At 43.6% G+C, this 16,693-nt stretch overlaps 1 protein-coding gene across 1 annotated transcript in view; it reads right to left on the bottom strand.

The window, feature by feature from the left end:
* The window catches only part of CFAP54 (cilia and flagella associated protein 54), a 276,413-nt gene that overhangs the window by 82,421 nt on the left and 177,299 nt on the right, over positions 1–16,693 (bottom strand). The window contains 3 exon segments of the mRNA XM_030214871.1: positions 2,241–2,410; positions 9,016–9,092; positions 14,007–14,214. Of these exon segments, the coding sequence (XP_030070731.1) occupies positions 2,241–2,410; positions 9,016–9,092; positions 14,007–14,214 (455 nt within the window).

Raw genomic sequence — 16,693 nt, 5'->3', positions numbered from 1 at the left:
TTGGGGAAAAAAAAACAAACACAATATTGCCGTTGAACAGATTTAGAAAGAAGCTTCAGCAGTGCTCTCTTGAAAGCTAAGCTTTTCTGTCTTATATCTACTTAAATATCTTTTCTCCTTGTCTTTGGTGTAGTTTGCCTGCTCACTTTGAGGGTGAGAACGGGTAACGGAGTCATATTGGCAGTGGAGGAAGAATGACCAACTTAGCATTAGCACCTGCAACATTGGGGGTGGGGGAGGACGCCGTACCGCCATGCTGATCCCAAACTGCACCTGTGCGGCTTGGCCAGATTATTAAATGTTAAGCTATTTTTCTATCTGCATTTCCTTTCAGTCTCATTTCCTAGTCACTTGGCTGACCTTGCCTAAATCCAGGGGTGTGCTGGTAAATTTTTTAACAACAGGCTCTTTCTCCGGACGTAGCCAGCTCTGCAGTTGGAAGGGCCAGGGGTGGCTGGGGGGGGAAGCAACACTTGCCTCTCTCTCCTCCATCCCTTCGTGCGGGCACGCTAGGCATACCTTTGCAGGCAGCCAATAAATGGACTGCCACCACTCCCAACGTCTTGCTCTGAGCAGCATGCTGGAACTTCTTTCACATGCTCGAGAAGTCCCAGCCTGCTGCCCAGAGCTGGAAACAAGGAGCGGGGAGCAGCAGTAGTCTATTTACTTGGCTGGCGGGGCTCAGCATCCCCACCAGCAAAATAAAAGATAATTCAGCAGGGGGCCCAAGCCCACATTTTGGGAGCCAGTTGTTAAAGTAGCCATGGAGGGCTCCCAAAATTCTTAAAAACTTAACAACCGGCTCTTCCGAGCCTGTGAGAGCCTGCTCCAGCACACCACTGCCTAAATCTACCCTAGTACAGGGTAGAAAAAGAGGCAATGGATAGACGTCACAAAAACAAGCTTACCAAAAGTTCAGAGGTGCTGTGTTATTTATCCAAACAGTAACTCGTGTGTTTTATTAAGTTGTTTCAGTTATTTATTATGCTTTGTGATTTTGTTTCTTACTTATTTATTTGTTACACTTGTATCCCACATTTTCCCACCTATTTGTAGGCTCAAAGTGGCTTACATAGTACCGGAGAGGCGTTTGCCGACTCCGGTGTGAACAAATACAATGTGATGTTGTGGTGAGATAAAGTTCATGTGGTACAGCCACATTAGGAATCGTAAAGCGGAAGAGTTGTGTTATGTCCATTATGTGCTTTAGATTTGTTCTGTGGCCAAGGTCAGGCATTTACGTTGGATCGGTAGGGCATGCCTTTTTAAACATGTTGGTTTTAAGATTTTCCGAAAATTTAAGTGGTGGTACGTCGTTTTCAAGGCTTTTGGTAGTGCATTCCACAGTTGTGTGCTTATGTAGGAAAAGCTACATGCATAGACAGATTTATATTTAAGTCCTTTGCAGCTTGGGTAGTGTAGATTTAGATGTGTTCGTGTTGATTCGGATGTGCTTCTGGTTGGTAGGTCAATTAGGTCTGTCATGTATTCAGGGGCTTCACCATAGATAATTTTGTGAACCATGGTGCAGATTTTGAAGGCAATGCATTCTTTGATTGGGAGCCAGTGTAATTTTTCGCGGAGGGGTTTTGCGCTATCTAATCGCATTTTTCCAAATATAAGCCTAGCTGCCGTGTTTTGTGCAGTCTGAAGTTTCCTTAAGGTTTGTTCTTTGCATCCTGCACAGATTCCATTGCAGTAGTCTACGTGGCTTATTACCATTGATTGTATCAGGTTGCGAAATGTTTCCCTCGGGAAGAATTGTTTCACGTGTTTGAGTTTCCACATCGAGTGGAACATTTTCTTTGTTGTGGATTTCACTTGGCTCTCCAGTGTTAAATTGCAGTCTAATATGACGCCGAGGATTTTCAGGCTGTCTGAGATAGGGAGGGTGTAATCTGGGGTGTCGATGCTTGTGGGGTTGTCCGCGTTGTGTTGGGATGAAAGGATGAGACCATGTGTTTTTTTCTTTATTGAGTTTTAGATGAAATGCATTTTCCCATGAGTCCATGATGTTCAAGCTGAGCTTGATTTCGTGTATGATTTTAATTGTGTTGTTTGCTTTTATTAGCTATTATCCTTGATGCAGCCTGAGGACGAAACGTGGCCACTTCGGGTTACTGTTTGAATAAATAACACAGCACCTCTGAACTTTTGGCCTGCTTGTTTTGTGATGTGTAAATCTACCTTACACATTAAAGACAAGGGGGGGGAAAAACAACTTTCTGGGTGATATTTACCTGCGAGTGGTTTGATATTTCTGTTGAGCAACAGCTAGAAGTAAAAGTCTCCCCTCAATGGCTATCTCTAACTCTGTGGCAGGCCATTGAGGAATCATACTGTCAGAACACTTCTCCAAACCCGTTAATAGAGCGGTTACTACTGTTTCAGCCTCTGTCAACAAAATACCCTAAAAGAGGAAAAATTGCAGTATTAGATTACATCATTGCAAGGAAAAATGATAATATGAACTCTACCCCTCACAACCTCAGAATTAATAAGTAAGACTACGGCTGCATTTTGATTACAATTTTAATTGAGATTAAGTGCATGATTAAAGGTATGTTATTCCCCCCCACCCAGGAAAATGAAATTGACGAGTTTTGCAGCTGCGGCGTTCTACAGCCGAGAGGTTTTTTTTCGTTTTCTCAATTTAAGGAAGCCATATAGCGCTATATTTATTTATTTGTTACATTTGTATCCCATATTTTCCCCCACTTTTTGCAGGCTCAATGTGGCTTACATAGTACCATAAATGGCATTAGCTGATTCCGGTATGAACAAGGTGATATTGAGGTACATGTATGGTAAAGACCATTGGGGGGAACTTAGAGAGGGAGAGGAAGGATTAAGATATGTACAGTTACGGTCTTTGGTTACGTTATGTCCAGTGGCGTACCAAGGGGGGGGCGGTGGGGGTGGTCCGCCCCAGGAACACGCCGCTGGGGGGGGGTGCCGCGCGCCCGTCGGCTCTTCGTTTTCATGCTCCCTTTGCCCCGGAACAGGTTACTTCCTGTTCTGGGGCAGAGGGAGCATGAAAACGAAGAGCCGGCAGGTGCGTGGCACCCCTCCCCCCCCAGCGGCGTGCACCCGGGGGAGGAGGGTTCTTTCGCCAGGGGATCGGGGGTTCTTTCACCGGGGGGGGGGGGGGGCGTCGCGCTGTTCCGGGGGGCGGGGCACATCGGCGATCCGCCCCGGGTGTCAGCCCCCCTAGGAACGCCACTGGTTATGTCACTGGTATCCCTTGCCAGTCAGGATTTCAGGACATATATATATTGGTTAAGCAGCCAGCCACAACACAAGAGATTGATTTGACCCCTGATGCAGGCTTTGGTGCCGAAACACGGCCGTGTCGGGTAGTTTTAAAGCTATCCACATTAAAAACTTCCTGATAGCCTCTTTGAACTGTCCTCACTTTTCTGTCCATTCCCCCTTCCCCCCCCCCCCCCCACCCACCCACCCAAACACACACACTGCAGCTCTCTATAACTCTAGGCAAGTCACTTAACCCTCAGAGTCGCAAAGAGCTTCAGTGGGGAAAAATAGATACCTATAATTGCATGATTAATAGTAATTACTAATTTTATTCAAACTGCAGCCCTAAACAAATTTAAGAATAAAAAGCAATAAAAAGATAAGAAATACAAAATACAAATTGAAAAATTACAAATTAAAGAATCTAAAACAGCATGCAGAAGAGCTATAAACGGCCTTCCAGTTTTCACAGCCTACTTCAGAAGAGCAAGCCTACGTAACACCTACGCAATAACGGGGCAATTCTACAAATGGAGTACATGTCACTTGCACCAATAATCGGCAGTAATGCACTAGGCCCTATTCTATAAGGTAGTGCCTAACTGTTATAGCGAGAGGATGTGCACATTGGTGGAGAATGGGTGAGCCATGGGCATGTCTCCCAATCAGGGGTGTATCTGGACTTCGCCGTTAGGGGGGTCCAGAGCCAAGGTGAGGGGGCACATTTTAGCCCCCCCCCGGCGCCGACGACCCTCCCCGCCGCCATTGCCAACGCCGATGCCGTTACCGCCCGCCTGCCATTGCCGACACCCCCCCCCCCCCCCCGCTGCCACCAGAAACACCTCCAACAACTGTGGCCCGCCCGCCGGCGACCCCCGCCCACCGTCACCGTGACGTTGCCTACCTTTGCTGGCGGGGGACCCCAACCCCCGCCAGCCGAAGTCTTCTTGCTTCGTTTGGTTTCTGAGTCTGACGTCCTGCTCGTTGTACGGGCAGGACGTCAGACAGACTCAGAAACTGAACGAAGCCCTGCAGATCGCAAGGCTTCGTTCTGTTTCTGAGAGTCTGACGACGTCAGACAGACTCAGAAACCAAACGAAGCAAGAAGACTTCGGCTGGCGGGGGTTGAGGTTGAGAGGGTCGTTGGCAGGGGGGTCCAGGGCCAAATCTACGGGGTTCCTGGCCCCCGTGGCCCCATAGCAGCTACGCCCCTGCTCCCAATCACATGCATTGTTTATAGAATGCTATCGGCTGCACATTTTGACTAGTCCACCCACTTACACCAGCCATTGACCTGGCAGAAGTGATCGTGCCTAACCTTTGAAGCACTGGTTCTTTGTCCTTTTTGCCTCCACCCCACTTGCGTTGCTCAGGTGGGCACCCTTGAAAACCACTGAGAATCTACTCTGCTTCTCTGTTCTGCTACAAATGATGTTCCTTTCTTCTCTCCATAGTAGTGTATAGTATATTGTAAACTACCTTTAAATCTTTTTGGCACCCCCATTGCCCTGGTAGAATCATTCCATTATTTAGGTGTCACACTTGACTCAAGTCTTTCTTTTACCCCTCAGATCTCTGGTCTTTGTAAATCAGGCTTCTTTACTTTGCGTCATCTCCACTCTATCAGGAAGTATTTTGATCATACCTCTTTTCATTCACTTATTCTATCCTTCCTGGTCTCAAGATTGGACTACTGTAACATTGTTTGGGAATTAGTTGTTTTTACCTTAAGCATCTCCAGTCCCTCCAAAACACTGCTATCCATCTTGTCACGCCCCTATGTTCGATCATGTTACCCCCCCTACTGCAGAAGTATCACTTGCTTCCGGTCAAAAATCGTGTTATTTTTCCAGCTCTGCACTTTGACATTCAAGGCTTTTTAAGATAGGTGTCCCTCCTCACTTATCAAATCTCGCAATTCAATTCCCTATTCCTCAGCTCGTTTACTCTGATCACTTAATGATTTCCAGATTGTTCTCCCTAGTCCTAGAAATGTACAACTTGAATCAACCAGGCACCATGCTTTCTATTTTGTCTGCTCTTCATCTGGAATTTCCTTCCCCTCCCTATTCGATCTGAGCAATCTTCTAAAACATTTATTTATTTATTGCGTTTGTATCCCACCTTTTTGCAGGCTCAATGTGGCTTACAGAGTAAGGTTATGATAAAGTCAGTACATGATTTAAATACAGTTGATCATAAGATGTTAAACTTTTATTGAAGACTTGACTCATTAAAAAGGCCTTTTCTTTAAATTAGGTTGGAGTGGCTGTTCCCTGTTGCCCTTGTGGTTTGTTCCTTTTTCCTTTCCTTACCCTGGCTTGCCCTTCCTTGCCCTTTTCCCATGTTTGTTCTTAGGTATGTACGAGTATGATATGACTGTGTATTCTTTCCTGTCACGATTTGTAGTTCCTTTCTGATTATCTCTTTTTTTTTTTTTAATTTTGTAAACCACTGTGGTCTACCAGTTAGGTAAGTGCATATAAATCATAAACCATTGGGCAGTATATTAAATCTTAAGTAAACCTGGAAATTGTAAAGATGGCACCAACATTTAGGTACATAAAATGCGTGTACCAGCACTAATGAACACATATGTGCTTAAATACCAATATTCCAGCTTCGTGCTATTCTATAAAATGGCATCTAAATGTTTGAAGATGAGAGTATACATGGGCGGAGCCTAGGCAGAGGATGGGAGGAGCACATGTTTATATATGTAAATTATAGAATACTATAGTTTAGGTTTAAAGGTTTTTATTGATGACACAAACAAAACAGTCAATCAACATGGGCATTCGATATACAGATCTAAAGATATAAAAGACTTGTCAACAATTTTATACATTTTCATCCCCCCCCCCAACCCTATCCCAATGTCTCCAAAAGGCAAAAAAAAGATGGATCCATAAGATAGGATTCTATACTTGATGATAAGGTTGCAAGCAAAGGAATGAGAGAGTTCTGACTCTTGTGACTCTCCCTGTTAAGAGCTGCAATCCCAACCCTACCCATCCCCAATTTTTTAGTCCTAATCCTCTAATCCCACCCTCCCTATACTCTACAATTACAACAGGAGTATTCTTGTGCCTACTATTTCTGATATCATGGCCTTTTTATTAGTTTTCATATGTTCTGAGCAGGTTCTTTTCATCTCCTCTTATATCACTATTTCTGATATGACGGTGGTACCATTTTCACATTACTATTACTTTTATCACTCTCTTTGTGATTAGCTTCTTTATTATAACACAAATGCTTAATCTTTATGCACTGCTTCCTTCTTCATTCCACAGATGTTGGCTGATTTTAATATAAAGAAACAACAAGTCAAGCGGAAGATATTCAGAAGGACCAGACTGAAGTCACAGATGTTGACAGTCAAAAATGATGGTTTATTAAGACCCTACCATTCATTGCTTCAAACAGATCATTACATCATTCCGTTCCTTTTAAATAGCAGCGTTTTCATTATAGCCAGCTTTTTCACAGATTTGGAGACTTACGCTGTATTTGGACAGACTCAGCGGTAAGGTTCTAAGTTTTACATCGATCCTTTTAGAATTTTCACATACATTATGTGTTTTTTACTAATTCCATTATTATTCATCCGACCTGTAGCCTCTTATGTTATATCTTTATATTTTTGTATTTTTAATGGCCATCGAGCTGTTTAGGCGATTGGGTTGTTCCGTATTACTACATTTTTTTCTTCTATTTCACTATATCCTGCGACAGACACGCATTACTTCATATTATATTATTACAATAATATAGAGTGTTCTGTAACAATAAAGTCGGGTAACTCTTGTTCCCTTCAACACTTCATGTTTATAGCTTATATGACAGGTTTTTTCACATATAATCTGTAGATATTAATTGTTCAAGTTTACATCACACTATTTAATGGCTTATTCTCATAATGTTATTTTACAAATTTAATACTTTTTGTTTCTATAGTTTTTTATAGCTCTTATCCTGAGTTCCATCCAGATTGGTTTATTACATAAGCACTTTTGATTGGATTATCTGTGTTTGCCAATTTCAAGGTACGAAACATTTTCAATGATATCTCAGCAATGGTTTCTTTTTGGTATCACCATTTATCGCTTATGCTTGCATTTACCAAATTTTATGTCCGTTTTTATTATCATTTTTATAATTACATCTTGCCTTTAATTATCAGTATGTATATGTATATATATATATATATGTTTACATATATGTTTTATTTTCATTTTAATTAATGTTTATGTTTGGTTTATAATAAATTGTTGTTGCTTTTAAGTTCTTTGCCTTTAATATGTATTTTGCAACTATTGATGCTATACATATATGTTTATTATTCATTTGCATAATCCGCATGCTATCATATGTAACTTTTGTCTTTTACATTTATGTCACTTTTTAACTTTACACATCGCACCATATATGGAACAAGTGTTTCATTTTTATTTTTATTTATATTTGTATTTATATTTTTGTTTTAGACCCCTGAAGAAGGCCTCTTGGCCGAAACACGGACAGTGTAGGGTCTTAATAAAACCATCGTTTTTGACTGTCAACATCTGTGACTTCAGTCTGGTCCTTCTGAATATCTTCCGCTTGACTTGTTGTTTCTTTGTGTGTTTTTGCGGGAGAATTGGACTTTCTTTGTTGTTCTACGGCTGATTTTAATATTACACATGCTCCATCACTGACATGATTTTTGGTTCTAGCACTCATCTTTGGATTAGATCTATTATAATACACAGGCTATTCATGTGCACAATTTATGTGTGCTTTTCATTTTATCTGTTCACTGTGTCATGTATTATAATTTTCATAATTTTTATATTGTTTTCATATTTTATTATTTCTTTGTATTTAGTTATTAATTTGTCTTTGTGATTATTTTATTGATTGTATTGTAAGGACCCCCGATTAAAGCCAATTGCTGAAACACGGCCCCTGTTGGGACCGGTCTACACTGGCGTTTTCTGTTGGAGAATAAAACATTGTTTTGAAGACTGCATGACTTCTAGAGTTCTTGGAATCATCTCTTCTCTTCTGCTTTGCAACTGCCTACTATATTTTATGAACATGTATTAGCAATCTAGGCATGAGAATATATAATCGACTCTATGGCTGGTGTAAGTATTTGCACCTAATTATATACCAGTGGCGTAGCTACGTGGGGCCTGAGGGGGCCTGGGCCCCCATAGATTTCCTCCTGGACCCCCCCCCCCACGAACCCTCCCCCGACGTCACCTACCTTCGTTCTGTTCTCTGAGTCTGACGTCCTGCATGTACAATGTGCAGGACGTCAGCATGCAACAGAACAAAGATGTTTTTGACTGCAGGACGAAGAGGACGTCGGCTGGCGGGGATTGGGGTCCCCGCCAGCAAAACCGAAGGTAGGTGATGGTGGGGGAGGGTTCGCGGGGGGGTCGAGAGGGCGGGAGGTTGTGAAAAGTGGTGGGGGGTCGGCAATGGCAGAGGGGGGGTCGGCGGCGCCAGGGGGGGCTAAAATGTGCCCCCTCACCTCAGGCTCTGGACCCCCCTCCCACCGAAGTCTGGCTATGCCCCTGTTATATACTAGCATTCTATAAGGAAATAGCCCCCTACTTTCCTATATAGAGACAGATCCAGATAGGTACTTTCTTGGTGCCTAAAAGTAGATGCTCCTTTATAGAACTGACTTCAAAGGAGTAATTTTATAATTTTGATATGAATTTCTATATATCAAAGATCACTGTAACCAGCTCTATAAAAAAGTACCTTTAACTTAGCTACTGTAAGGTTCTGTTTACCAACAAGTTGTATAGTGGCAGTCATTTCTGGCTGTTGCTTCTGAGCTGTATGGTAAAGTAATAAGAAAATGAGAAAACCAAATTATTACATTTCATACTGTAGTTACTGTACAGATCATTCCAAAGTCTCAAGTTTTCTTCCAAAGACTTGCTGCAATAAATTCGAAAAACAATTTTTTACATTGTATCTAACATTTTCCTGCCCTACATTGACATTTCATGTCAATGTTATATATCCTATATAATAATTCTCATCTCCAACATTCCATGCGTCTACCTGCCTGTGTCCGTAACTTTCTTCACAGATGGGTTCCGAAGCCCCGAGGGTTGGCGGCGGGAAGGGGGGCTCAGGAGGGTCGCGTCAGGGGGGTCCAGGGGTCAGGAACTCTGAGGGGGGGTCGGGAAAACTGGAGGAAGGGGGTCTGCAAATCGGAGGGAGGGAGGTGGGGTCTGGAACTCGGAGAGCGGGAGGGGTCTGGAACTCGGAGGGAGGGAGGGAGGGAGGGGGGTCTAGAACGGAGGAGGGGACGAGAGGGGAGGAGGGGGGGAATGCACCACCTGTACAAAAACTTAAAAAAAAAAAAAACGGGGGGACGACCCTGGAACTTGGAGGGAGGGAGGGGGAACGACAACCCTGGAACACAGAGGAAGGGGGGACACTGGAACTGGGTGGGAGGGAGGGGCCCCAGGCGCACACACTCTCTCTCACAGACACACTCGCACCCACTCTCTCTGTCACACACGCTCTCTCAAACATACACACTCCGAGGAAAACCTTGCTAGCGCCCGTTTCAATTGTGTCAGAAACGGGCCTTTTTTACTAGTTTTGATATAAAAGGAGAACAGGGAACTCAAAAATTATGCAAGTATAAAACTGAACAAGTTAAACTGTAGTAGGAGCCTCGGTTCCAGTTTGAAACTTTTATCGGGGATATAAAATATTCACAAATGTAGGGTTTAATATTCGGCCAAGGGTAGTCAGCATTGTTTTTTAAGAAGACTGGGAGCCCACTAGAGACAATGAAAGTACCTAAATATAATAAATGTAAACTGCTTTTGTTGTGCCAGAGAAAGGTGGTACCCTTTAGCTAAGCTGTGGTAAAAAAAAAAAAACTGGCCTTCGCACAATCTTACATGGGTCTTTCTCGCACACTAAGACCATTTTTACCACAGCCAGAAAACAGCCAATTTTCCATTTTCTAAATTTATTTATTTCTTTATAACATTTATACCGCACATTTTTCCCACCCACCAGCAGGCTCAATGTGGCTAACATCCAGGGCTTTTTTTGAGGGGGTACTGAGTACCGGCACCTTTTCCATTGTCTGCTAAAATTGATCCATGGACCCCCAAGTTTTAGTGAAAGAGCTCAGGCTCTACACACCAATTCTGCCATGTCATAGATTCTGTGTCACTGGTTGCAGGAGGTCTGGCTATTGTGGGGTGGGTCCCTCAGTGATCACCCCACCCCTGAAGGGTGGCCTAGCATTTGAGTAATGGCACCTTTTTTGCTAGAAAAAAATGCACTGCTAACATCAGACCGTAAAAGGCAATTGCCAATCCGGTAAACAAACAAAGTATAGTAAGGTAAACAGCAAGGACTGTAATTACAAAGGATGAGGGAAAAGAGGGGGAGGGTAATAGAGTCCATGAGGTCCATAAATTAATTAAAGGCAATACACAAACATTGCCATTAGCATGCAGCCATAAGGGCTCATGCATTAATCCTGCACACATCAGCACGCAGCAACATGGACATGCTAACTGGTTCATGCAGCTTAGTAAAAGGACCCCCAAGTGTCAGCCACCACTACCAAATTTAGGCCTGGATACTCAATAGCAGGCTATATCCAGGTACCAACATTACGTACAACGAGCGTCCAAGAGTTTATTCGCCAAAAATATACTGAAACAAACACCCTACATGGGCAGTGTTTCAGCACAAAGCCTTCCGCAGGGGTCACGAGATAGTCTTGTGTTAAGCGTACCTCTCAGGGAGTGCATTCCAGAGTGCGGGGGCTACTCCGGAGAAGGCTCGCTTGCGGGTAACACATTGTGTAATGTCTTTTGGGTGTTTAGCTGGCTTGAGGCTATTTAACCAGCCAGGAATTGTTCCTGGCAGGTTAAATAGCGCCGCATATCGGGTGGTTTACACTTATTGCATGTCAAGGGCATGAAAGATAATGAGGATGCACTTAATGGTACTGACTGAGGTGGTCATATGGTGATCTCCATATGCAGTGGCGTACCAAGGGGGGGGGGGGCAGTCCACTCCGGGTGCACGCCGCTGGGGGGTGCCGCAGCGCGCGCCTGTGGGCTTCGAGCTCGCTACACTAACTTCGCTGGTTCGCTGCAGCTCCCTCCCTCTGCCCCGGAACAGGTTACTTCCTATTCTGTGGCAGAGGGAGCTGCAGCGAACCAGCGAAGTTAGTGTAGCGAACTCAGATCTGACAGGCACGTGCCGCGGCACCCCCCCCTCACCCCAGCGGCGTGCACCCGGGGGGGTGTCATTTCGCCGGCGGGGGGGAGGTATCATTTCGTGGGGGGGGGGGGCGCTGCACCCGGGGGGGGGGCGCATCGGCAATCCGCCCCGGGTGTCATCGATGGCAGGAATGCCACTGACCATATGTCCGCTTTTACCCAGAGGTGTCCTCTTTTTCAGGACATGGCCGGGCAACTGGGCGACTTCAACTCTCGGTAGCCATTTTGAATCGGCACCGGGACCGTCGACATTGCAAGGAGAAGAGAACGCAGGGCGGCGCTCCGGGCAGGAAAGAAGGGGTTCTTTCCTGCCCCGAAGAGATCACTAGACCACCAGGGCAGTACAGTAAGGTAAGGGGAGAGGACTAGGGGATAGGACACCCTTAGGGGGGTGTGAGGGGACGGGGAGTGAAAGGGGTGGGGCGATATGTGACAGGGGGCAGAGCGGGGTGTGGCGGGCGGGGTGGGAGCAGGGCATGTGTCCTCTTTTTTGGGGGACCAAATACGGTAACCCTAAGTCTATGTCCATTCTCTGCTCCATGCCACACAATAGATTTAATTGCTGAATTCAGTGGCGTACCAAGGTGGGGGCGGTCCGCCCCGGGTGCACGCCGCTGGGGGGGGGGGCCGTGCGCCGGTCAGCATCGTTCGTTTCCATGCTCCCTCTGCCCCGGAACAGGAAGTAACCTGTTCGGGGGCAGAGGGAGCATGGAAACGAACGACGCTGACCGGCGCGCGGCACCCCCCCCTAGCGGCGTGCACCCGGGGGATGGGGGTTCTTTCGCCGGGGTGGGGGGCTGTACTTTCGCCAGGGGGGTTCGCGCTGCACGGGGGGGAGGCGGGGCGCATCGGCGATCCGCCCCGGGTGTCAGCGCCCCTAGGAACACCACTGGCTGAATTAGTGCACTGAGGTCCTTTTACCAAGCTGCAGTAAGCAGAGTTTCTGCAGTAATCAGTTAGCGCAACTACACTGATGCGTGCTGATTAGCACGTGTTTAGCATGTGAGCTCTTAATGCCTACAAAATAGGTGTCAGTAAGGGATCATGCGCTAATCCCTCTTAACGTTAGCGCATGGCCATTAATACAAAGATTTGAAAATCAGTCATTTTACTGCTGCACTAAAAATGGCCTTAGCGCACAGGAAAGACCACTTTTTTTGCGCTGCTTTTAAAGGACAACTAAGCATCTAACCACGGTGTTAATTGCTTTCTACGTCCCACCTGAACTGATTAATGAACTTTAGTAAAAGGCTCCCATGTGCCTAGGTTTGAATTTTCAAAGTGAAAGAAGACTGCTGGTACATAAAATAGAAGAGATGAATTAATGTAACTACATACATACATAGTAACATAGTATATGATGGCAGAAAAAGACCTACATGGTCCATCCAGTCTGCCCAACAAGATAAACTCATATGTGTATACCTTACCTTGATTTGTACCTGCCTTTTTCAGGGCACAGACCGTACAAGTCTGCCCAGCAGTATTTCCCACCTCCCAGCCACCAGTCCCGCCTCCCATCACCGGCTCTGGCACAGACCGTATAAGTCTGCCCTCCACTATCCTCGCCTCCCAATCACCAACCTCTCTTCCCCCACCTGCTCCTGAAGCAAAGAATTTCTTCAGTCTCTCTGATATGGCCTTGTCCTCCCTGAGTGCCCCTTTTTTTTGCTCCTTCATGATCTAATGGTCCCACGGATTCCCTCACAGGCTTATGTATGGCTTTATGACTTGGGATTGAGTGTTTGTCAACTAGACTGTGTTAAGGCAATAATGCACATTATTTGCCCCTTATCATGGGTTAAATGATAATAATGTCTATTACATTAATCGTGAAGCACATTAGCTTAGGTTTCAATGGGAAACATAATAATGAAAGGCAAAGTACGCAAATGCATGCAAAATACCTATTTTTTTTAAATCAAATAATGCAGCTTGCAATAAACACCTCAAGCTGCATTACTCCAAGATAACGAATGCCAGCTCAAGGCTGGTATTATTTTTTCTGCCCGGGAGCATCAGGCTGCTAACCTGTGGCTTGATGACCTTGAGGAGCATTTTTAAAGGGTTTGGAGCGACCTTGCTTCCCCATCCCCACCCAAATCCACCCCCCCCCCCCCAACATACATACACAGAGGCCCCCTAAACACAACCCCTCCAAAGAGTCCCCCGTACATCTCGCCGTAAAGACCACCACTCCTCATACAGCCTTCTCTAAAGCTTCTCACCCTCTCCTAGGCACCCCTGGACCCACCTCTTGTAGGGCCCTGTGTACTAAGCAGCGTTATAGGTGCGTTAACAGTTTTAACCATGTACGTGCCTACATGGTTAGCGCACGCTAAGTGTAGGCACAATAAAAACCCTAACGCACGTTAGTAAACAGGGCCCTTAGTCCCTTAGTAACCCCCCCTCCCCAAATATAAATTAAATAACACACAAGACTAAAGAATAGCTTTTGCCCTCTATAATGTTTATTACCTTGTGCACTGGAATCTTTTTTTCCTTTAATGGATCCTTGGATCACGGTATAGCTAGATTTTGTCAGCATTTCAGGGATAATGCTCATTGTGGCACAAAGGCTTATAATGAAATGTATTTTTGCAAGGATTAATTTGTTCATAATTTGATGCTCGCAAATAGACGTAAATTCAAGACTCGGCTTTTCATTAAGGATTTCTTGTATTAGCTGAAACAAATATTAACAATTTAATTTAATGGCACATTTATATTCTGCAACAACACAGTTTCAGGGTGGATTGCAAATTTTCAACATCAGTACTAAAAAAAAAAAAACCCATACAATTCTAAAGTTAAATTAACCAAAACAAAATTAAATCACATCCATAAAATTCAATTATCGTAAAAACTATAAAATCGACACATTATCCCCAGGTAATCAATCTCGAAAAAAAATTTCATTTACGTGTTAGGATAACCACACTTCCTATATATGGACAATAAAAACGGAAATAAGATGATAGAAATCTGGTCTTCAGCAATTTGCAAAAAGGTCAAACAATCTGGTTCTTGCCTCATATTTGTTGGCAAGGCATTCGAATTACAAGCATGTTTGCATTCCATCTAAATTTACAATAAAATAAATGTCAGTCTTCCCTTTGTAACAAAGTCATATTTGGTTGTGAAATGATGTATTTTTGTAGCTCAATCATGGGGCACTGTATTAACTATGATTTTTGTTATTTTTGTTTTTTTTACAAAAGGAACTATGTTATAAACTGCATAAAATGCCACAAAAGGCATAAAAATTGAAATATTTTCCTGCTTTTGCACAAAATCTACTTTTGTCATAAAATCACATTTGTCTGTTTGCAATTGTAAACATTCATGTATAGTCTGCCATGCACAAAAGTTTATTTAAATTCAACATTAATGAGCTACTGTGAAGCAGCACATTGTATTGAAATTTGCAAAATAAATAAATAAATAAAAGGTGCATGAAAAAGGCTTTACAGGGTATTATATATATATATATATATATATATATATATATATATATATATATAAAAGATAGCTAGAGTCCAGTAGCTATAATTATCTTCTTTCTTCCTAGATCACTATAGCTTAATTCACAAGTATGTACATAGCTCCAAGTACTGTTCAACCCTACCTGTAAGAATACCTTCCCTTGTGGGGAAAAATGCATACTTAGCATGGCATTTGCATATACTTTTACTAGCATTAAAAGCGAGCAGTTTTACAAAATTCCATTTCTGTGGTAAAGCACTGAGGAAATGGCATTGAAAATTACCTTCATACTATTAACATCCTGGTTTATGACAAAAATTCTTCATGTTATAAGGCCATTCCTATATAGTCAACCTCAGATTAGGGCACTGGCTCCTATAGTTTTCACCACTTGGCTTTAAAACTGTATAGAAAGGTACAGCATGGCTAGTAGGGCACTTCCAGTACATGCCCATTTCACCACCGAACTCATGTCCCCCTCCCCCCATTTCCTACAGTCATGGAGGGCATCATATCCAACGATGTAACACTGGCTCCCTTTTTGGCAGGTACCTTCCTTTGAGTATGATAGGTCAAGGGATCATCATCCCTCGTGGCTGCTGTCATTATATTGAGTGAGCAGTCATGGCCATTGGGGGATGGGAGTGAGCATGTGACAGCTATTGGCTACTATTGGAAGCAGAATACTGGGCTAGATGGACCATTGGTCTGGCCCAGTATGGATATTCTTATGTTTGTCTGTAGGCTGATGGCAAGGCATATCCAAGTTTAAAACTAAGGTTGCAACTCTTCCTCTGCTTCTTGCTTCTCTCCTTCATCCCAAATGGTTGGATGTCTAGCCCTATCACCCTCCCTGCTCATTATTCCTTATGTTATGTTGTTCTTGTTTGTTATGTCAAATACCCTAGCAGCAATTGAAAATGATGGATATATAACACTCCCCATATTATCACAGCTCATCAGTAGCAACTTTGGAGGCAAATACCTTAACCAAAGAATGGGTGGAAAGAGAAATAAGAACATAAGCATTGCCATACTGGGACAGACCAAAGGTCCATCAAACCTAGTATCCTGATTTCAACAGTGGCCAATCCAGGCAAGATCCCAGAACAGTAAAGCAGATTTTACATTGCTTATCCTAGAAATAAGTAGTAGATTTTCCTAAGTCCATCTTAATAATGGCTTATGGACTTTCCTTTTAGGAAATTATTCAAACCTTTTTTTAAACCCTGCTGAGCTAACTGCTTTTACCACATTCTCTGGCAACAAATTCCAGAGTATAATTACATGTTGAGTGAAGAAATATTTTCTTTGGTTTGTTTTAAATTTACTACTTAGTAGCTTCATTGTGTGTCCCCTAATCCTTTTGGAAAGAGTAAACAAGCGATTCACATCTACCCATTCCACTCCACTCAGTATTTTATAGACCTCTATCATATCTCCCCTCAGCCTTCTTTTTCCACGCTGAAAAGCCGTAGCCACTTCAACCTTTCCTCATAGGAAAGTCATCCATCCCCTTTACCATTTTCGTCACCCTTCTCTGTACTTTTTCTAGTTCTGCTGTATCTTTTTCGAGATGTGGTGACCAGAATTGCACACAGTATTCGAGATGCATCATGGAGCAATACAAAGGCATTATAACATTCCTATTTTTGTTTTCCATTCCTTTCCTAATAATT

Source organism: Microcaecilia unicolor, chromosome 9 (assembly GCF_901765095.1).
Source record: "Microcaecilia unicolor chromosome 9, aMicUni1.1, whole genome shotgun sequence".
In the NCBI taxonomy this organism is placed as follows: Eukaryota; Metazoa; Chordata; class Amphibia; order Gymnophiona; family Siphonopidae; genus Microcaecilia; species Microcaecilia unicolor.
The sequence above is the reverse complement of the archived record's forward strand: the minus strand, read 5'-3'. Positions and strand labels throughout refer to the sequence as shown.